Source organism: Mchenga conophoros, linkage group LG23 (genome assembly GCF_057382185.1).
Source record: "Mchenga conophoros isolate Kocher_MC1m ecotype Shallow Benthic linkage group LG23, M_conophoros_male_GT1.1, whole genome shotgun sequence".
NCBI lineage: Eukaryota > Metazoa > Chordata > Actinopteri > Cichliformes > Cichlidae > Mchenga > Mchenga conophoros.
The window spans coordinates 33927832-33947604 of record NC_140547.1 but is presented as its reverse complement, the minus strand read 5'-3'; the positions used below and the strand labels follow the sequence as shown (position 1 = coordinate 33947604).

The 19773-nt window shown below is 37.7% G+C and overlaps 1 protein-coding gene across 1 annotated transcript; it reads left to right on the top strand.

Moving 5' to 3' along the window:
- Nucleotides 1-1860: 1860 nt before the first annotated feature.
- pspc1 (paraspeckle component 1) lies at nt 1861-19675 on the top strand. Its single transcript, XM_085263915.1, has 10 exons — nt 1861-2465; nt 2705-2854; nt 2953-3104; nt 4363-4458; nt 4602-4798; nt 5136-5220; nt 5502-5607; nt 12018-12075; nt 16489-16625; nt 17055-19675. Exons 1-10 carry the CDS (start codon nt 2085-2087, stop codon nt 17241-17243), a joined length of 1551 nt encoding a protein of 516 aa, XP_085120041.1. The 5' UTR covers nt 1861-2084; the 3' UTR covers nt 17244-19675.
- Nucleotides 19676-19773: the final 98 nt, after the last annotated feature.

The window sequence follows — 19773 nt, the reverse complement described above, 5'->3', positions numbered from 1 at the left end:
AAGCAGAAGCACAGCTGAGTCACCTGAGTCAGTGGCTAATAAAAGATCATTAAGAACTTTTAAATGTGCAGTTTCTGTGCTATGAAGAGTTTTAAAACCAGACTGAAACCTCTCAAGAACATTGTGTCCATTTAGAAAAGATTGCAGCTGAACAAACACAATCTTTTCCAAAATTTTCGACAGGAAGGGGAGCTTTGAAATAGGCCTGAAGTTAGTGAGGACGGAGGAGTCAAGATTAGGTTTTTTAAGTACAGGCTGTACAACAGCATGTTTAAAACAGGCTGGCACAACACCTGAGCTAAGGCTGCTATTAAAAATAGCTAAAATGTCAGAACTGACAACCTTAAAAATCTTTTTTAGAAGATGTGTTGGAATAATGTCATTTGGACACGATGATGTCTTTGTGCCACTACATACTTCCTCCACCTGATCAAGACACACAGGCTCAAACTGATCAAAAACAGCAGAGCAGGTGAATATTTTAGACACGTCATGTGAGGGTAGGGCGATCATAGATCGAAGCTGTTTTATCTTATTGATAAAAAACTTCAAAAACCTTTCACAGGTGTCTGAGGAACTATTAATACAAGAAGCTGGGGAAATATTCAGGGCAGAGTCAATAATTGAAAAAAGAACCCGAATAAACATCTTAAACAGCAACACATATTCCCAAGGCATGATGGGAGATAACTAGCCGCTTCCAACACACCACAATATGATTGTTGTATGTATCTGTATGTATTATTTTAGGCTCTACCTTACAATATAAAGCACCTTGAGGTAATTGTTGTTGTGATTTGGCGCTGTATAAATAATATCAAACTGAATTGAATTGAATATGAATTCTAACTGTTGTCAAATAGGGCTGTCAGCTGTGTACCAACCTGATTGCTGCACAACACAACTGATGGTCCCAACCCCATTAAGACAGCAAGAAATTCCACAAATGAACACTGTACAAGGTACACCTGTGAAGTGAAAGCCATTTCAGGTGACTACATCATGAAGCTCACTGAGAGAAGGCCAAGGGTTTGCAGTGCTATCAACAAAGCAAAAGGTGGCTACTTTCAGGAATCTAAAATATAAGACAAATTCAGAGTTTTTTATATATATATATTTTCTTTGCTGCATAATTCCATATATTTGCTTCATATATTTGATGTCTTCAGTATGTATCTTCAAAGTAGAAAGTAGTAAAAATAAAGAAAACATTAAATGAGAAGGTGTGTCCAAAGTTTTGATGGGTAGAGTATATATTTTAAATATATAACTTTCTACAGACTGAGTATCTGAGGATGATGTGAGTAACATCAGCAGCAGCAGCAGCAACAATACAATACAACATGTGTAATAGTGATAGCCAAATGTAGCTTTCTGAAGCATTAAAGCTTGTATTGAGAAAAGGTTCATTACTCGAAGCTCTTCAACACAGTCATCTTTGGTGACATCTGGTGGGCAAAAATAAGAAGAGCAGCATGAATCTACAACTTAAAATGAACTGCTTTATTATGATGCCCACTCTACAGAGCTGAATTAACAGCTTCTGTTGGATATTGGGCTGATATGGTGCTTTGAACATGTATTTTTTGGGGTGAAAAAATGACGTTATGTCTATGTTTATAATAAATCATTTTGATTAATTAACCTTCCTTGTTAAAACGTGTACCATGGTGAATGAAGGTTCTGTTGAATCGTGTCCAATGAAGTTTCGGACGTCATTGGTCACGTGACTCTGTTCAGACGAACCAAGCCTCGTTTCGTAAGTGTGTTGAATGCGCCGGAGCTTCAGCTTCAAACGTGCTGTTACTAGTAACAGGGTCAGTTGCAAAAGTCTCTTCTCACAGTTCTCACTGTTTTCTACAGTAATTGGTAAATACTTCTTTACACTAAAACGAACCATCAAATCTTGTAGTGACTATGGTAACGCTTACCCGATGCGTCTGCCACAAATCTCACGAGAACTGGAAGAAAGTTGCGCACGCAGCCGTCGCCATCTTTAAAATTAGAAGGAGGCGTTTGCAGGCATTGCTGGTGTGCAGCCAGTTAATTAAACTTGGGCAAATTTCTACAAAGGTATTCCAAGCATGGCTAATCGAAATATGCAACAAGTTAACATGCAAAGCAACAATTCTCCTCAACCGGCGAGACGCGGAACCGACTCACCGGCGGCGGAGCAGACATCGGCGAACAAAGACAGCCCGGCCCCGCCGCCGAGGCAGTCCCCCGTTACTGAACAAATGGAAGGAGCTGTGGAAGGAAGCGGCGAAGGCCCGACAGAAATGACCCTAGACATTACTAGTTTCCGAAAGCCCGGTGAAAAGACGTTCACTCAGCGCTCCCGTCTTTTTGTCGGCAGTCTCCCGCCGGATATTCCAGAGGAGGAGTTCAAAAACCTGTTTTCTAAATATGGGAACGTCAACGAGGTGTTCATCAACAGAGAGCGGGGCTTCGGCTTCATTCGTTTGGTATGGAAAATAGTTCTACTTGTTGGTTTTAACGTGAAGCCTCAAATATAATAAACACACACACATATAGCAAGCTTTTATGTAGCATTACTAATTAATATATATTGGAAGGTAGCGTCTTATATTTGAGAGTAAATTATTTATTTTTTTGCAATTCTACATCCTATACGTTATGTCAGGCACACTTTAACAATGTTGCGTGAAAGCAATGTTGAGGGAATGCGTCTTTATCCCTTCAGGAAACCCGAACTGTAGCAGAGATCGCTAAAGTCGAGCTGGATGGGACTATTTTGAATAATCGACCAATCAGAGTCCGCTTTGCCACACACGGTTCTGCGCTCACAGTGCGCAATCTGCTGCCTGTGGTGACAAATGAACTGCTGGAACAGGTAGAGTAGACAAGAGAAGAAAACTACTTAGTAAAATCTGCATGTATTGCTACAATGATTTATGCATTTATGGTTACCTAACTTCGCTGTATCCTCAGGCGTTTTCCCAGTTTGGACCAGTGGAACGGGCTATTGCTGTGACAGATGATCGAGGTCGTCCCACTGGGAGAGGCATTGTGGAGTTTGCAAGCAAAGTAGCAGCGCGTAAAGCTCTGGAGCGCTGCACCGAGGGAGCACTGTTGCTGACCACGTAAGGAGCAGAGGGATGAGGCTATTTAATGAGCTGAAAACATTTGAATATGTTCATTCTGGTGTTGAGTTTGTAATTACATTCGGTTCTTTAAAGTAACTTGTTTTTATTTTAAAAATGCAGCAACACCACATTAGGTCCTTGCCATTATAGAAGTGAAAAAGATGGTTTTAGGATTAATTTTGTCACCCTTCATCGGTATCCCCAGTACTTCCTGTGGCGATGTTTCATAGGATTAATACAGTAAGTCTGAGTGTACAGATACATGAGTCTGCACAAATTGGACATGCTTTCAGAACTTATTTCCATAATCACTTTGTCACAAATATGTGAGCAATATAATCAAATCATTCTCCGGTGAGAGTTGTCACACAAATGAAATCCTAACTAAATCTCCTGGGACTTCAGCTGGTGACAGTAGTAGTAGCTTAGCATCACATGAAGCAGTTTTCCTCCTACTGAACATTCTAACAGACCCTACAGCATGGAGGAGATGTCAAGAAGCTGCAGTCCAAGATAATGGAGCTGGAGTCCATCTGGAGAAGCAGCTGAAGGGTACTGAGAAATGCTCGAATAGCAGCATGGACAGTGAGCCAGCAGTTGTGCAAAAAATGCAAGCCAAGAAGGGCTGGGGATAGCTGGTGAGAAGTGACTGAATTTTTAAAATAAGAGGAGATTGTCCAGTGGAAAATTAACTGTCCTCATGGCATTTGGCAAAACAGGTTGCCAAATGCATATATGCGGATCTCCCAAATTTTATTAACCAATAGAATAGAATAGAATAGAATTCAACTTTATTGTCAATGCACAGGTACAGGGCAACGAAATGCAGTTTGCATCCATCCAGAAGTGCTTTAGTGATATAGATATATTACAATATATATTAGCAATAATATAGATATGTAAGTATATTACAGAAATGGGTCTATTATGGTATGTTACAATGTACACGGTATGAAGTATGTTGTGAATATTCTATAACTATAAGTATGTACAGGCTGTAGTGAGTACAAGCTATGTACAGGCTATGAACAGGATATAAATATGAAATAAAAAAAACTATACAGAAATATGAGATATACAGTTATACAGAAATGTGAACTATGCAAGTTATAAACGGTTGTAGGATTAAAAAATTTTCGTATGTACAGAATGATTATTTACACAGAGCTATACAGTAGTTCTGTGTAAATAATCATTCTGTACATACGATAATATCTGCTAATGTTAGAATTAACAGTTTCTTCACTTTTTTCAGAACACCCTGTCCTGCCATTGTGGAACCTGCAGAACACTTTGATGATGAGGATGGTCTTTCTGAAAAACTGCTCCAAAAGACTCCGAAGTACTATAAGTAAGCAATGAGTCATTTTGCAGTCACATCGTAATTCAGTGGATTTGTTTCCTTCCTTTGATACTGTTGTAGACAACTGAAGGTCCGTATCAGAGGAATGCTATAATTCGGATTTATTGACAGTACTTGCATTTTCTCCTCAGGGAACGAGAACAGAAGCCACGTTTTGCTCAGCCCGGGACGTTTGAGTTTGAGTTCTCATCTCGTTGGAAAGCTCTTGATGAGATGGAGAAACAGCAGAGGGACCAGGTGGACAGGAACATTAAAGAGGCTAAAGAGAAACTGGAGGCCGAGCTGGAGTCAGCCAAGCATGAACATCAGCTCATGTTAATGAGACAAGGTGTGATCTGTGACCTTTATTGCTCATTTTTACATATGGAGTTTAATACCAGCCTGCTAATGTGGATAATATCTAGTAATGTTTTGGAGATGCTAATCAGCTTTTCGCATATATTTAGATGGAAGAAAAGTATATGGACCTTTCCGAAATGAACTGGTTAATAATACTGTTAGTGTTTTCTCTGATTTAAAAACTTAAAGAAAGAAAAATTGTTATTTCACAGAACTTGGTGAAAATAAATATCATGCAATATAATGTAGCCTTACAATCAGTTGCCTTTCCAGTGAGTCTCTCATTTCTTGGATGAACTTTTTTACGTTTACTGTCATTGATCTAGACCTAATGAGACGTCAGGAGGAGCTGAGGAGACTTGAGGAGCTTCGCAACCAAGAGCTACAGAGACGAAAGCAGATAGAGATGAGGTGTGCTTCTTTATTTAAGCGGTTAATGTGATTAGTATTTACTGTAAAGGGCCAAATGATATTGTTTTGCTTCTCTCGAGGCACAGATCTGTTAGGTTAAAAGTCGTGGTTCATTTTTACCCCACTTGTCCCATTTATTTTGGTTGTTTACATATTAAAAATAAATGAAAATTACTGGACTAGAATCAATCTGACGATAAGATGCTTTCTTTTAAAGCTCATTGAGGTTTGTGTTAATTGATCTGCAATTGTTCACACATTGTTCACTCTTTGCTTTGTAGGCACGAGGAGGAGAGGAGGAGGAGGGAGGAGGAGCTGATGAGGCACAGAGAGCAGGAGGACCTGAGACGCCAACCAGATGGCTTCAAACCAAACTACATGGAAAACGTGAGTACAGATGGAGCACATACATCCACCTGCCTGGTTACTTTCTATACTGATGTGAGGGTTCACAGCCACCTAAAATTAATAGCATCTGCCAGTAATGTAACCTAAAGGCTGGTGTTTTTTTTAATACTTTCTTACTTAATACTTACATACACAACCTGTATATTTATGCATGTCACATCGCACCATAGATTTTGTTTTGTTTTATAGTTCATTTTCAAAGGTCTAAATGTAGGAATATAAAGAGATTGACTTATTGACTTTGATGAAACTACCTAAGTAGTGTGATACACCCTGTATAGCCATCAATACAGAGCTGTACCTTTACATCTTACTTCATAACCTTCAGTTGTTGGACTTTGTTACTAGTAGTGTGTCTTATCTGTTGCAATCACTTTTATTCCTTTCTTGAGGAAGTAGTTTTAATATGACGATGTATCCTGTACTTCATACATCAGTTCCAAAATAACCCATAATTTTAACACGCTGGGTTGGTTGAAGTTATCATTTTTGGCTTCTAAGAGCAGAAGTAGTGTGAGTATGTCAGACCACATGCACAAATGTTGGGTTTAGTTTGTGCTTCAGGTCGCTATCCTTATAGAAACATCCCCAGAACTGACATTTCTTTTATAGTCAGACTTGTGTAGAAATCTAGTTTGACAGCAAATTTGATTAGTAGGAAAAGTGCTGCATGCTCTTTTGTCAAACTAGTGAAAGAAATATTATTTTTTGGAAACTGCGAGCTTGGCATGTGGCTGTTACCGAAGTGGTTATTTGGAACAAGAAGTTACACCACTTAAAGGTCAGGTATCACAGGCTAGCTTGCTAACTTTAATAAGTGATATTATTAGGAATGATAACTGTTTCCCTTTCTCTGGTCACAGCACTTGGTCATACCAACACTATTGTGTGCATTGTAGATATATAAATAGCATTCAAATCCTTCTATTTGCCAAAACTGTAAGTTGGAATCTTTCGTTCTGTAACTGTAAAATAAGCCAACTTGTGCAAAAATAAGCAGAAAACACAAATTTTCTAACAAATGACGACACTGATGAAATTTCATGATTCAAAACATTTCTGTGACTGGAGTTCACTGGTATATTAACTTTGTACCCAGTTTATACGACTAACAAGTTAATACAAATAGCTAACATGTAGCAGCCCTCAGTGATAGTGAGGGAACGTCAAGATTAGCTTCACTTCCCTGACCCGGTGGCTGTGTTTATATTTTATATACAGCCTGTGGTCTTTGCTGAGCAGAACATGTTTTTCCTGTTTGGATTCATTTTGCGTCACTTCAACTGACAAGAATCTGACTCACTATATTTTTTTTTGTAGTTTTTCTACAAGCTTTATTTGACTTCAAGCTAGAGCTGGGCGATATAAGATTTTTTCATATCACGAAATGTTTTTTTCATTTCAGGCAATAACGATATCTATCACGATATAAGCCAAATGACTATATTTGTAAGATTTAAAAGTGCAGTTGCTCACAAGTAAAATGTGAAATAATCAGCAGCTTGTTTTGATTTAAATATTTATTTCCCATAAGTCAACAGGGTAGATGTACTTAAGGAACATGAGGCTTTTTCAGATAAATAAAGGCAAATATTGCAAACTACACAAAAGGCAGCCGCTAAAGCGTTTAAGTTTCAAAATAGAACAAACGAAACAGACTACTAAATTGTCAATTCCACTTAGAAACAAAATATTAATTCTAAAAATAAATCTTAGTTTGTTTTACAGAAGAACAGACAAAATTGACTAACTTTTGTCAATATCAAATAAACTGAGAACTAAAAGGAAATTCTCAATCTCTCCTTGTATAGCTTAGCTTTTCAAACAGTTTTAACAGTTACTTTAGTCTGACAAAAGCCGAATGACGAATTAGCGCTTCCAGTCAGAGACTGAGGCTACGTCCACACGTACACGGGTATTTTTGAAAACTGAGATTTTCCGTTTTCGTTTTAAAAAATAATCCCGTCCACACATAAAGGCAGAAATGAAGGAAAACGCTGCTATGAACATGCCAAAGCAGCAGGTGGCGCTAGATTCCTAACCGTGCAGAAATGTTGGCCAATCAGAAGTCTAGAAGCCTCGGTGGGAAAAAGTAAACAAAGCTGGGGCGTAGAAGCAGAACCCAGTCGTATGTGTGGAGGGACAGTAACTGTGTGTATATGTAAGCATTTAAACACTGCAGAGAGTAGAATTAACAGTAACAGTATTGTAGAAATTCATTTCACCGAAACAATAACGTGGCGCACAGTGTGACGTCAAAAAATGCGCACACCTTTGACGCTGCGTTTTCTCCGTTTTTCTAGTCCACACGTAAATGCAAAAACGGAGTTTTGAAAAATATCCACCCTGGCCGGAGTTTTGAAAAATCTTCGTTTTCAGTGACCAAAAACGCCGTTTACGTGTGGACGAAAGGCGCAAACGGATAGAAAAATCTGCGTTTTCAAAAATACCCGGGTACGTGTGGACGTAGCGCATGCACCAGTTTATTGTATTTCCAGACTTGCTTTCGGCACAATTTACAGTGCACGCTACTCTGTTTTTTGTCAGACTTGAAATAGCCGAAATACCTTCACACTACGGAACTTCTATGGCTCTTCCGTTCGACAATCTCTCCGGCATTGGAACCATCATCTGTTTTCTCTTCGGTCATGCTCGGTTGATTTTTCTAGTCAGCACACTCATTTCCTCCATTACCCGGGCGGTACGGTGGCTGGCTGCTTCCCAAACAAATACACATGTGCGGCTTGGCACTTGTGCTGTACGTAACAAGTCACGTGACGTGACGCTGCGGCTGTGATTGGTTCGGCTCTGCGCTACTTAATTTGGATTGGCTGTTCTTTTTTTCTTTTTTTTTTTTAAGAGGACAAGAGCGGCGAGGTCTATCGCAATAGTTTAATTTTTCTATCGAGAAAAAGTTATATCGCGATACATATCGTTATCGTTCTATCGCCCAGCTCTACTTCAAGCTTTATTTGACTTCATCTCCTGTTTATGAAAGCTTGTAATGCTTTATTAGTTGCAGTCAGAGCCATTGAATACTCAGAGTTGTCAGTGGGGGTTCAAAATGCATGATTATTGTGATTGATGTAGAATTCACATAGTTCCTGAAATGCTTATTAGGCATTTCAACGATGTAAATATGTATAGAGAAAATTGTTTGTTCGTAGTTAGTACTCAATAAATGGTGACCTACAATATTTTTTTTAATACCATATTAATGTATATGTAGTTTATGTATATTTATTCCTAAGTTAAATAATAAAGGATTTACAGTAAGCCTTATTTGTTGTCGTAACATAGTCAGTGATACATGTTCAGCATGTTGGTGTTAATTTGTTTCTTTCTTTCTTTTTTTCTTTTTCCTCATAAAGCAAAAATTAATTGGCTGTGCCACATTTATGTGTCTGCTAACAGTATGGAATAACATAGCCTAATCTGTCCAATGCATCATTAAATCTCTAATCACACATTACGCTGTAAACCACCAGCATGGTTTAAGAAACTGGGTTTAGATGTGTTGTTATTTAAACGTGTTATCTTTAACAAACACATCCCAAATGTATATGCAGCTATAACTGCTCCACTATTGTGAGGATTGTTAATCGACTCTTGGCGTTTTTTGATTGTTCTTATTTAGTTATTTATTTAAATAAATAAAATTGTAATGAAGGAAGAAAATATGACTGCAAGACTGGTCGTAGTTAGGACCCTCATAGAAACTACATCCGTCTCAGACTTTGTGTAGTTCAGATGCTGAGCTCAGAAGATCATGACAATGTTTTCAAAACTTTAAGCTGATTTATTTTTATCTTTTAAAAGGGGTCTATTTAATTTTTTATTTTCTTAAAGAACTACAAAAAGCTTTTATACAAAATAAAAATTAAGTATTAGCAATATTTTTGCAGAAGTGTTGTTTTAGGTAATTAAGCTATTAATGTCTTAGTGCTCAACAGTCTTATGTGGCAATCCACCTTTTTGTAAGGATGTGCCTTAGTTTCGTTTCAGTTAGCAGGATGCACATGCACTAAACAAAATCTGAAGTCAAATAGTGTAGCTCTGTTGCACTGCCAGTTTCTAAATTAAGTTCTCATGATCTCAATACAGGTTGTGTGAATAGAGTTTTTGCTACATAGACATTTTTGCTACGATTTAAAAAGAAAATATTAGTTATGTAATAAAACATGTGACATCCACCCCAACCTGTTCTATCTTATTAAAGTGTAACATGTAGGGCTTAACTTTGAAAATATCTTTACAGAGTCTATAAATATCTCGTTTTTAAACATGCTGAGGGCTCTGTATATGATCAGCTGGTAAAAAGCAACATTTAGTGTTAACAGCAGTGACTATTTGTAATGATCTGACTATGCTGTCATGTAGGTGTGTAGCTGTTCGTATGATACTGCATTTTATTGATTTCTGTTATAACTTTTCTCTTCGTGTCCTTTGCTGTGTTTAAAGGTCCTGTTGGCGTCTCTTTACTTTCACATAGCAAATGGATGCTGAACAAATGTACTTAGACCTACCAATGTCTGCCATCTGTCTCTTATGACTTTTAGTCAGAGTAGTAATCAAAAAATACAGTACAAAAAATGGAAGTGTCAATGAACATGAATATTTTTGTAGTAGAATACCTGAGAAAGAGCAATTAGAAACCACTTTGTATTAACCAGACAACTAAGAGGGTTTCATGTTTTGTTTGTCAGGACATTTGCCACTTAATGTGGATATAGTATATATCCACATAATAGTAATATCTTGCAATGATGAGTAAAATATTTTTTTAAACTTGCTCATGTCCTTGTAATTTGTAGTACTTAGGTGTAGGTTGTAGTACAATGTTGTAGGTTTTATTGTCTCCCAAGAATCTAAATCTTGCATTTGTTGCTCTCTAGAGTTTAAAGTAGCAGTAAAATAATCACTGTTTGATAGATACTTTAGTGCAATTTTAGTCAGTTTTCTAGTGTCAGTCAGTTTTTCATAGTGACCATTTAAAAGGTAAGTACAGTAAATGGTACAGAAGTTTAGAATCACAGTATTTCCAGTAACTTGTTTCCTCTCCCACCTTCTCCAATGATATCTTTGATGTAGGCCACATTCATGATTGTTGTTGAACTGTATTATGAAAGTCTGTTGTATAGATTGTGATTTAATTGTGGAAATGTGCATATCGACCTACTCATACAAGTTTTACTTTATATTAAAATAGAACATTATTTTTTTTTGTTTTCTCATACTAGATTTGGTCTGTTTTGAATCTTAATTACTTTTTGTGTCTGCAGGATTGTGTGTGTGTGTGTGTGTGTGTGTGTGTGTGTGTGTGTGTGTGTGTGTGTGTGTGTGTGTAAATGAAATGTCTTAGTAGGGGTGTTGTGTGCGTGTGTGTGTAAATGAAATGTCTTAGTAGGGGTGTTGTGTGTGTGTGTGTGTGTGTGTGTGTGTAAATGAAATGTCTTAGTAGGGGTGGTGTGTGTGTGTGTGTGTGTGTGTGTGTGTGTGTGTGTGTGTAAAAATGTCTTAGTAGGGGTGTTGTGTGCGTGTGGAAAAGCGAGCGTGACCATGGGGTCGGACACACCAAAATGACCTTTTAAGCGGGTATCACCAAATCCTCGCCTGTCTGCTACCATTAATGTACATGTACATAGATTTTTGACTTTGGGTAAATATGGTGACTGTGTGCGTTTTGTGCTTAGCTTCCAATGCAAACCAAAAATTACAACACTAGTTGTTATATGATATGTTTATGTAAAAAAAAAAAAAACAAAAAAAAAACAAGGAAAGAACTTCAGAACAACATTTTTGGATTTACAAAAATTACCAACCAGTTATATTGTATTTATATATAATATTTTTAATTATTTAAAGGAGAAATGCACTTGTACATGCTGTACTCAGATATGTCCAAGTGCTTTCATTTTTATACTGACGCGGGTCTGTATTGCAAAAACTGTTGTTATTGGTCGAGAGAGAGGCAAAATGGACTCTATTTACTTTGTTCTCCATCCTTGACATTCTGTAACTTGATAAATTACTACAAATGAAGGCTCCCTTACAGTATTGTTGCAGTCACCATGCCGTCCTTGGATTCACATATGAAGAACGTGCTTTATGAAATTTGCCAACTTGGTGTGTCAGATATTAACAGTTTTATTTGATACATATTTTTACAAAAGTAATTTGTCCTTGTTTGAATAGAGTCAAAGAAGCACTAAAGCTAACACTAAATTCTAGCTTTACTACAACTGCTATTCATCCAAGTGTGAGATTGCTTGTCTGCCATTGTGTGGAAATGTAATGATTTGTGAGTGTGAGTGTTCTGCAGTTGGCTCTCCGCTGAGCGTTTGTATTTTAGCAGTGTTATTCTGAAGGCTTCTCTTCACTTCTTCCAGAGAGAACAGGAAATGAGAGTGGGTGAGCTGGGCCCTCGTGGAGCCATTAATATGGGAGGTATGGGCATCATTGTGTAAGGACTGGTTAATACAAAAACCAGATCAAGTGATTTGTTTTCATGTTTCAGGTTTATTCTTCTTGCATTCCTAGTGGCTTATTTCCAACACTGCAATTAACATATATTGGAGTGTTTTTAATGCTTTTTCAGTTGGAAATGGAGTCAGTTGGGATGCAGTACACAGCAGTAAAAATAAACTATGTTCCTCACAATAACATGGACTTGATACTAACAAGAATTTACAGTGTGCTGAATGGGTACTGTCTCTTAGGGTGGTGGGGTTGATAGTTTGAGAACTACTGGGTCTCTGAGCCTTCATCCTCAGCTCTGTGTGGGTCTGACATAATAGATAATAAATGTTAAAAACATATTCATTTATGTGATATTTTAAGTTGTACAAGTCTTGGCCTTTAGCCTTGCAGTACATGCAGACTTAATTCTTTTTCTTTCATGTTGGGAATACAAATCATGTCTTCAACAATTTGTGATCTTCTGAGTGCAGGATGAGGGGCTGGGGACTGTGGATTCTCATTATATAGACTCGACACATTAATCTTAATGTTAGCTGTTTAGCATAAAGACTATAACCTAGGATTGCACATCACCTTATAAACCATTCTGCAGTAACTCATTTAAATGTCTCATAGCAACTCAATAACTCATAGCAAAATGTCTAGCTAACTTCATTTAAAGAGAGTACTGTATCTGGTTCGTAATGTGTGCTTTTCAGTGTAACTATCTACAGTGCTTTAAAAAAATGATTTGCAGGTGTCATACATTTGACATGATTTTTTTTTCTCTATTATTTTTAAAAAGTCAAAGTATTCCTCAGTTTTTTTTAAAGAAGCTTAATATTACAAAGCTTTTGGTACACTGTAGATTTAGGGCAAGCGTCTGGTGGTACTTTAACTCTGCCAATATAGAAGCATCTGAATACATGAATAATTCTGCAATCTGTGAACAGACTATAATGGAGCTTAACAGAAGCTTAATGGAGCTTGCAATTTTTCTGCAAAAATAAAAGCCATTTTGTCTGTGCTTGCTCCATAACGGCCTTCTTTAGTGCCTCGAAAAAGCAAGAGTAATTAGTGTTGTAATGTATTAGATAAAACGGGCGACCCAAGCAGGGGCTTCAGTTTATAGTTGGCCTTGTATTGGGTAATGTTGGTGAGTGATTTCTGTTACAGGATGAATTTCACTTCTGGAGCTCATCAGCTGCTAAATTCATGTTCTTTGTAAAAGTAATGTCAGGTCATCAGGCATTGTTGGCACCATCAAATTCATGTAGTTTAGCTAAGTTATAGCACCATCAATTCTTGCTAACGTTATTGCTGTGTGAGTGGAAATGCTAGTTGAGTAGCTTTACAAATTACTTTATCAGCTAATGTGATCCATGATATTAACTTTAATAATAAACAGTATTGATTTTAATTAACAATCAATTATGTAACTGTACATAGCAATGGTTAATATATTTTTTTTACTTTAATAACTAAAAATTTTCCAAGACACAAGTGACGATTCGTTAGCTAGCTAGTTGTAACTTGCCTGCCCTACCTTAATCTGTCTTTGGTAACTTTGTGGATTGCTGTAAGAGATCCATGACATCCAGTGCAGTGTTATAATGTATGACTAGGGATGGGTATCGTTTAGGTTTTATCCGATACCGGTGCCAAACTGGTACTTTTGAAACGGTGCCGGTGCTCAAACGGTGCTCAAACCGGTGCTTAAAGAATGGAGAACACACAAAATTGGTCCAAAAACCTCTCATGTTCAGCTGGTTTTTTGTAAAAAGATAACAATGTTAGCCTTTTCTGCAGCTATGGGGCATATATGGTATCAGTCTTGGCTGGAAGCTTAAACAATGGAAAAAAACACAAACTTTATCCAAAAACCTCTCATGTTTAACTGTTTTCCACTTTTTCTTTGGTCATTTTAGCCTTTTTGGCCAGGGTGAAGGGAGTATCTGCCATCAAACAAGAAGACAGCCGCATGTAGCTATGATGATGTTTGCTAGTTCACCTTACATGCATTAATGTAATAACGTGGTTAGCCTACTCAACGTAAATTACACACGAACAACATTAAGCTACTCACGCAGAGAAGAACGGCTGCTGCTGCCATCATCCTCATCATTTCTGCTACACTGGCAGGGCTAGGGGCCAGGACTCTCCTCTTCGTGTTTTTGGGGGATGTTGCATAACAGGCAACCCACCCGCAGTAGATGCGCTCGGTGTGAGGTCTCGCAGCAAGCTATCAAATACGGCGCATTTCTGGGCTTTTAAAAAGAAACGCTATGCGTCGCCAGGTGTTTAATCGGATTCTTGGTGTTACCTCCTTTGACAGTATCACAGTATCAGCTTAAAGCACTTGTTGCAGGCTGCTGAGTTTGCATATTTTGCTGTGAAGTACAGCCAGACTTTGACCGCTTCGCCTTGGGCATTTTTAATCTGTAGCTCTGCTCTAAAAAAACATACGTACCTGGACCCGCCTACTATCCTCGGAAACGTAAAATGATTGGCTAGAAGTGTATCACAGCTCAGGGAAAAAAAGCACCGAAATAAAGCACCGAAATGTGCGCTGCTTTTCGGTCTGGTTACTACCGTTTATGTCAGAACCGGTGCCATCATGGCACCGGACACCGGTACCCATCCCTATGTATGACAGTCTTTTATGTTCCATCAAGGTTTAGCTAATGCTAAAACAGTGTGCAAGCTGTCACAGAAAACATTTTAATGCAACAAGATGGAAAAATTGGGGAACTGTTAAGGTAGATGTGTAGCATCTCCAAAATCTCACAATTAAAGTTACTACTATGTAAGTAAGAGGAAATTGAATAGTATCCTTAATCGTGTTTTCATTAGTGTAGAAACCCATGTAATTTCGTATATTTTTGTTAGCTTAGAAGAAACGCTTCTTTTGTACATGGAAACAACAGATCCACTTTCACTAGGCCTGTCATAGTGTCATTTTTCTGCAGTGTCCAATAATACCCAAACACTGAGCTCTATGTTTCTAATATATATGTACAGAGTGAAGTACAAATACTGTAGTTGGTTCCAGTCTGCTACCTGATCTCTACCAAGTCCTGCACACTGCTTCTTTAACACATGTCATTTGTTTTAATATATAAATGGTGTTAGATACACTTTGAACAACTTTCTTTAATTTGTTTTCTTTGATATCACTTTCGCCTGTCCCAGTGACAACTCCATAAAGTTCTTTTCTGAGTATGCTACTTTAACCAGTAAATGAAATAATATATGAATACACTGAATGTATGGCATTGTTTGTAAATAAGAGTCTGGCAGAATTATGATGTTGCTCTGAAACTATTGATGGGGGATATGTAGATGTTTGTGTTAGTTAAACTGCCTTCGCTGATCTAGTCATGTTGATTATACCTGAATGCAAAGTAAAATATGTAGTATGCGTTTTATTTGTTTATTTATTTGTATTCTGATAATAGTCAGTTTTCAAATGGTGATTAATCCTCATTCAAAATGCTTGAAAACTTGTGTACAATGCTCTTTCTATCTCCTATAATTTAGAAGTATGATTGATTTTCTTAAAGAATGATTTTCTTTATTTTTTGCTCACATCTTTTATCATGTAAAAGAAATATTGGCCTAATTCAGTAAATAGGATTATGTTGATCATTGATTCTGAATTGAGAGTAATTTTCAAGTCAAGTTGATTATTAGCTCCAGAAATGTACAGTCTTTTGAGGTGGGGGTTAAATAATGAATCACATGTTTGTAGAAGTCTTTTTTTTTTTGGGGGGGGGGTAGTTGACTATTACTATCTAGCTTCTCCAGCTCTGTATTTATTGTGATTATGGTGATGTGCAATCCAAGGGTTATTAGAAATCTATGGACTTTAGGAGTTGGTGTTATTTTTATTTATTTATTTTCTGTCTTTTACTTACCATGAGGCAGCCTTTATAATTCTGTCGGAACATAGTCCTTGTCCACTATTTTAACTTAACGTTGGTTTTTGGTTGTAAAATATATTTATTTATTTTATCTCAAGTATTATGGTCTTGTCGGTCATTTAGTTGGTTCATTGTTGAATTGCCATGAAATTCTGCAAAAACATTTGGGTGATGTATCCTCATTATTCTGGTGACTTTGGCTTTATCTTGTTTATGTCACTCTGAGGTTGACATCCTGGTTTTAACTGTGATGCTGATGAAGATTTGGATGGATTCCTATGAAATTTCTCAAAATAGTAATTCCCTTTTTGTTGCTCGAGTACATCTCGTAGACTCCAGGATCTTTTACCTTTTGACCAAAAACCAATGTTAACTTTTAAAATATTAACAATAGCTCTGTCTTTAAGCTACCGTTGATTTACATTAATTACACTAAACTACCAAAAGACCAACCAATGCTCCGTTGTTTTGCGTGTAGATGGCTATAACCAGGCCTCTGCGGGGCCCAGTGGTAACCAAGGTCAAATGATGGGCATGAGTGGAAGGGGAGGACCCACTGGCCCGGAGGGAACAGCAAAAATGGGGACACCATTGATGTCAGAGAATGGAGCCATGGTAATGTATATAGAGAAATAAAGAAATGTTTTTCCAGAAGAAAAGTTTCATTTGGCTTCCAAGAAATTTCTAAAAATGATTTTAAAAAGTAATTGAACATCAGCCAAGCCTTAAAAACATTATACTGGGAAAAATTAAGATTTTACGAGCTTTGTTAAAACTGGAAACCTAACTAACAGTTTCATTCCTCTCTCTCCCTTTGTCTACGTGGTTTATTTCTCTCCCGTTTACTGTTGGATGATGACACTTGGATCAAACTAAACACTGACTGAACCCATTCTTGAAAATCCTGCTCCTTGCATCATTGCTCTTCTGGCCTCTGTTCATGTCTTTGTGGGGGGAAAATTCTCTCATACTTGCAACACAACTTTTATATCAATCCTTCAATGTTCCCACCATTTCTACAACACCAACGTCATGATAACACAGCGAAATGATAGATACCCACAAGGCGGACCCATGGTGGGGCGACCCGATGCTGGCTCTCCAAAGCAGCAGCAGCAGCCGCAGCAGCCAGCACCACTGGGCCCCCAGGCTGGACCAGCTCCAGGATTTGGGAGGGGCAGTCCTGTGGGGGGAGTCTTTGATGGACCAAATAACAAGCGTCGTAGATACTAACCTCTCTTGGTATTCATGGATCTGTGTTAATGAGCCCTAATTATTGTTTTTACAGTTTACAAGCCCGCTACCTTTCCTGGGCATTTATTTTGTAATTGATAAAATTACAGAACATGCTTTTTATTTAAACTTGTCCTCAGTGTTTACTTTTTTGTAGAATATGATTCTTCCCTCTGTGGTCCGAATGAAGCGGGGGGTTTTCATTGTGGATCCATAGTTCCATAGCATTTTAAGGGATGCTTTTAAGGGTAGGCAGGTTTGCAGTCGTAATGACTTCTATTGTGTGAGATAAACTTTTAAGTTGGTTTAAGGGAATTTTAAAATAAGGTTACAAAAACACAAAGTCAAAGTTCTCAAAAAAATAGTGGTGTTATTCCTGCAATTTGACAGTCAGTACCAACAAATGTTACATCTCCAAAAAGTTGATTCTGTTCATCTGGACGTAGCGTTTCGTGGGAGAAACACTACGAGAAACAGCACATCTGCATCCACTGAAGGAACAGTGGTCTGTTCCTGACCTCCCAACCCATTGTTCCTTCAGTGGGCTGGTTTCAGTCATTATGCAGATGTACTGTTTATAAGATTGGGGAAACCTGCAGTCAGCTGAGACTGAGTCACTTGGATGAGTGATGAAACGTTTCTCCCACAAAACGCTACGTCCAGATAAACAGAATCAACGTTTTGGAGATTTACTTCCCTGGATGATTGAGAATGCATCAAGACGTTTTAAAACAAATGTTACAGTTTTAAATAACAAATATTAAGTGAACACAAGAATGTATGATAACATGTTGCCGTCCTCAGTGTGTTCTGACCTGTATGCAGGCACAATGAGTAAACGATGATAACTATGGGTAGGAACTGTACAGTATGTACTATAGTATGCTATGGTGATGTTTCACCTACAAAAACAGTTGAATGATGCAGTGATTCAGCAGTGATTATTATTTTTGGTTTGTTTTTATTCATTACAAGACAGTTATGATGCATCACATTTCTGTTTCTTCACTACACATTTACCTTACAGCACCAAATCAAGACATTGGTATGGGAAGCGATATATTATTATATTGATATATTGTTGGGTCCCCCACCGCACCCTTCCAGTTATGTCAGACACCCGGTAAAAATGTTTGTCTCGAGATGTTAGGAACTGCTTTCAGCTCCTGTTACGTGTTCTGCTATGTTCATTGTAACAAGCTGACGAGCTTTACCAGCATGGGATTTTGAATATCTCTCCAAGACTGGGTTATCAAGATTAACAAGTGGTAACCTTTTGAAATATTTATAATTTGGCATAGCAAACTGAAACTTAGACTTGTTACTTTAGATTTGAGTCAAATATTGAAGTACAGTATTTAGACAAAAGTACTGGGTAGATTACATCTACAGGAGCTGCTCAGCCATGGGACTACATGCCATGAAACTCCTGGCTTACAGTTTTTGTGCTGATGTTAATGGTAGAGGAGGTCTGGAACTTGGTTGTCAGCAAATATTCCACACTTTGTATCCATGCAGCCAGTGACCCCGCTCCAAAAAGAAACTGTTGCTAAGTTGCAGTTTTTGCTAAATCAGTGGTCCCCAAACCCCGGGCCACAGACCGGGTGTGAAATTTATGGTCTTCAGGGTTTTTATTGGTTTTTAGTGCTATTTTCTTTTTTATCGTTAACTCTGTTTCCCTGGATCTTTTCCCGTGTGTTATGAACAAATCTTTTTTTTGGTACCGGTACTGGTTTTATTTTTGTTGTATTTTTCCATGACACCTTAAAGGCCGGTCCGTGAAAATATTGTCGGACATAAACCGGTCCGTGGCCCAATAAAGGTTGGGGACCTGCTAAACGCTTCCTCTTTGCAATAATACCACGTATCATTGTGGTGATATATCAGAGGCAAGATCTTTCACAGGCTGCCTTGTTGCCAGCGTTTAACCCTGTACTTCTGTCCATGCAGTGTATCTCCATGTGACTGTCGGTTGTACTTGCTTTTTCTGACATTTTCCAACCTACAAACCATTAAAGAACACGTGCTAGCATGTTCTCTGAATTTTCACATTGACCTATAGTCAGTATTGGTTTTTGTGGCTACCTGTCAGTGCTATAATGATAAATATCCAGCAAAGGTAAATTGCTAGGAAGGTAAATTTTTATGTCCTTATAATACTTTTTTTTTCCTTTGTGTTTTGATCGTGGTGTTTCCTTTGTACATTCTTACAATTTTTGAGGAGCTGTTCAGACTAATGGAGAGTGAATGTTTCAGCAGCTTAAATCATCCTGTATTTGATGGTGAAGAGAAATAAAACATTTGTAGGAACTTGTTTCCTTTTAATCAAAAAGTTTCTTTTTTTTTAAGCACTCCTTTCACTTACTGTGTAGTTAAGACTCTATCATGAGTAATGTGTACTGCTTTTAATAAAATTACAGTGGATCTACTTATCCATGAGCACAAATTATGTTGAACAGTGCTGTTGCTTCTTTTCCAGATAGTTTTTGCATAGTGAAGGTCATCTTCCTGTTGAAGGGAAGTGTGCCTC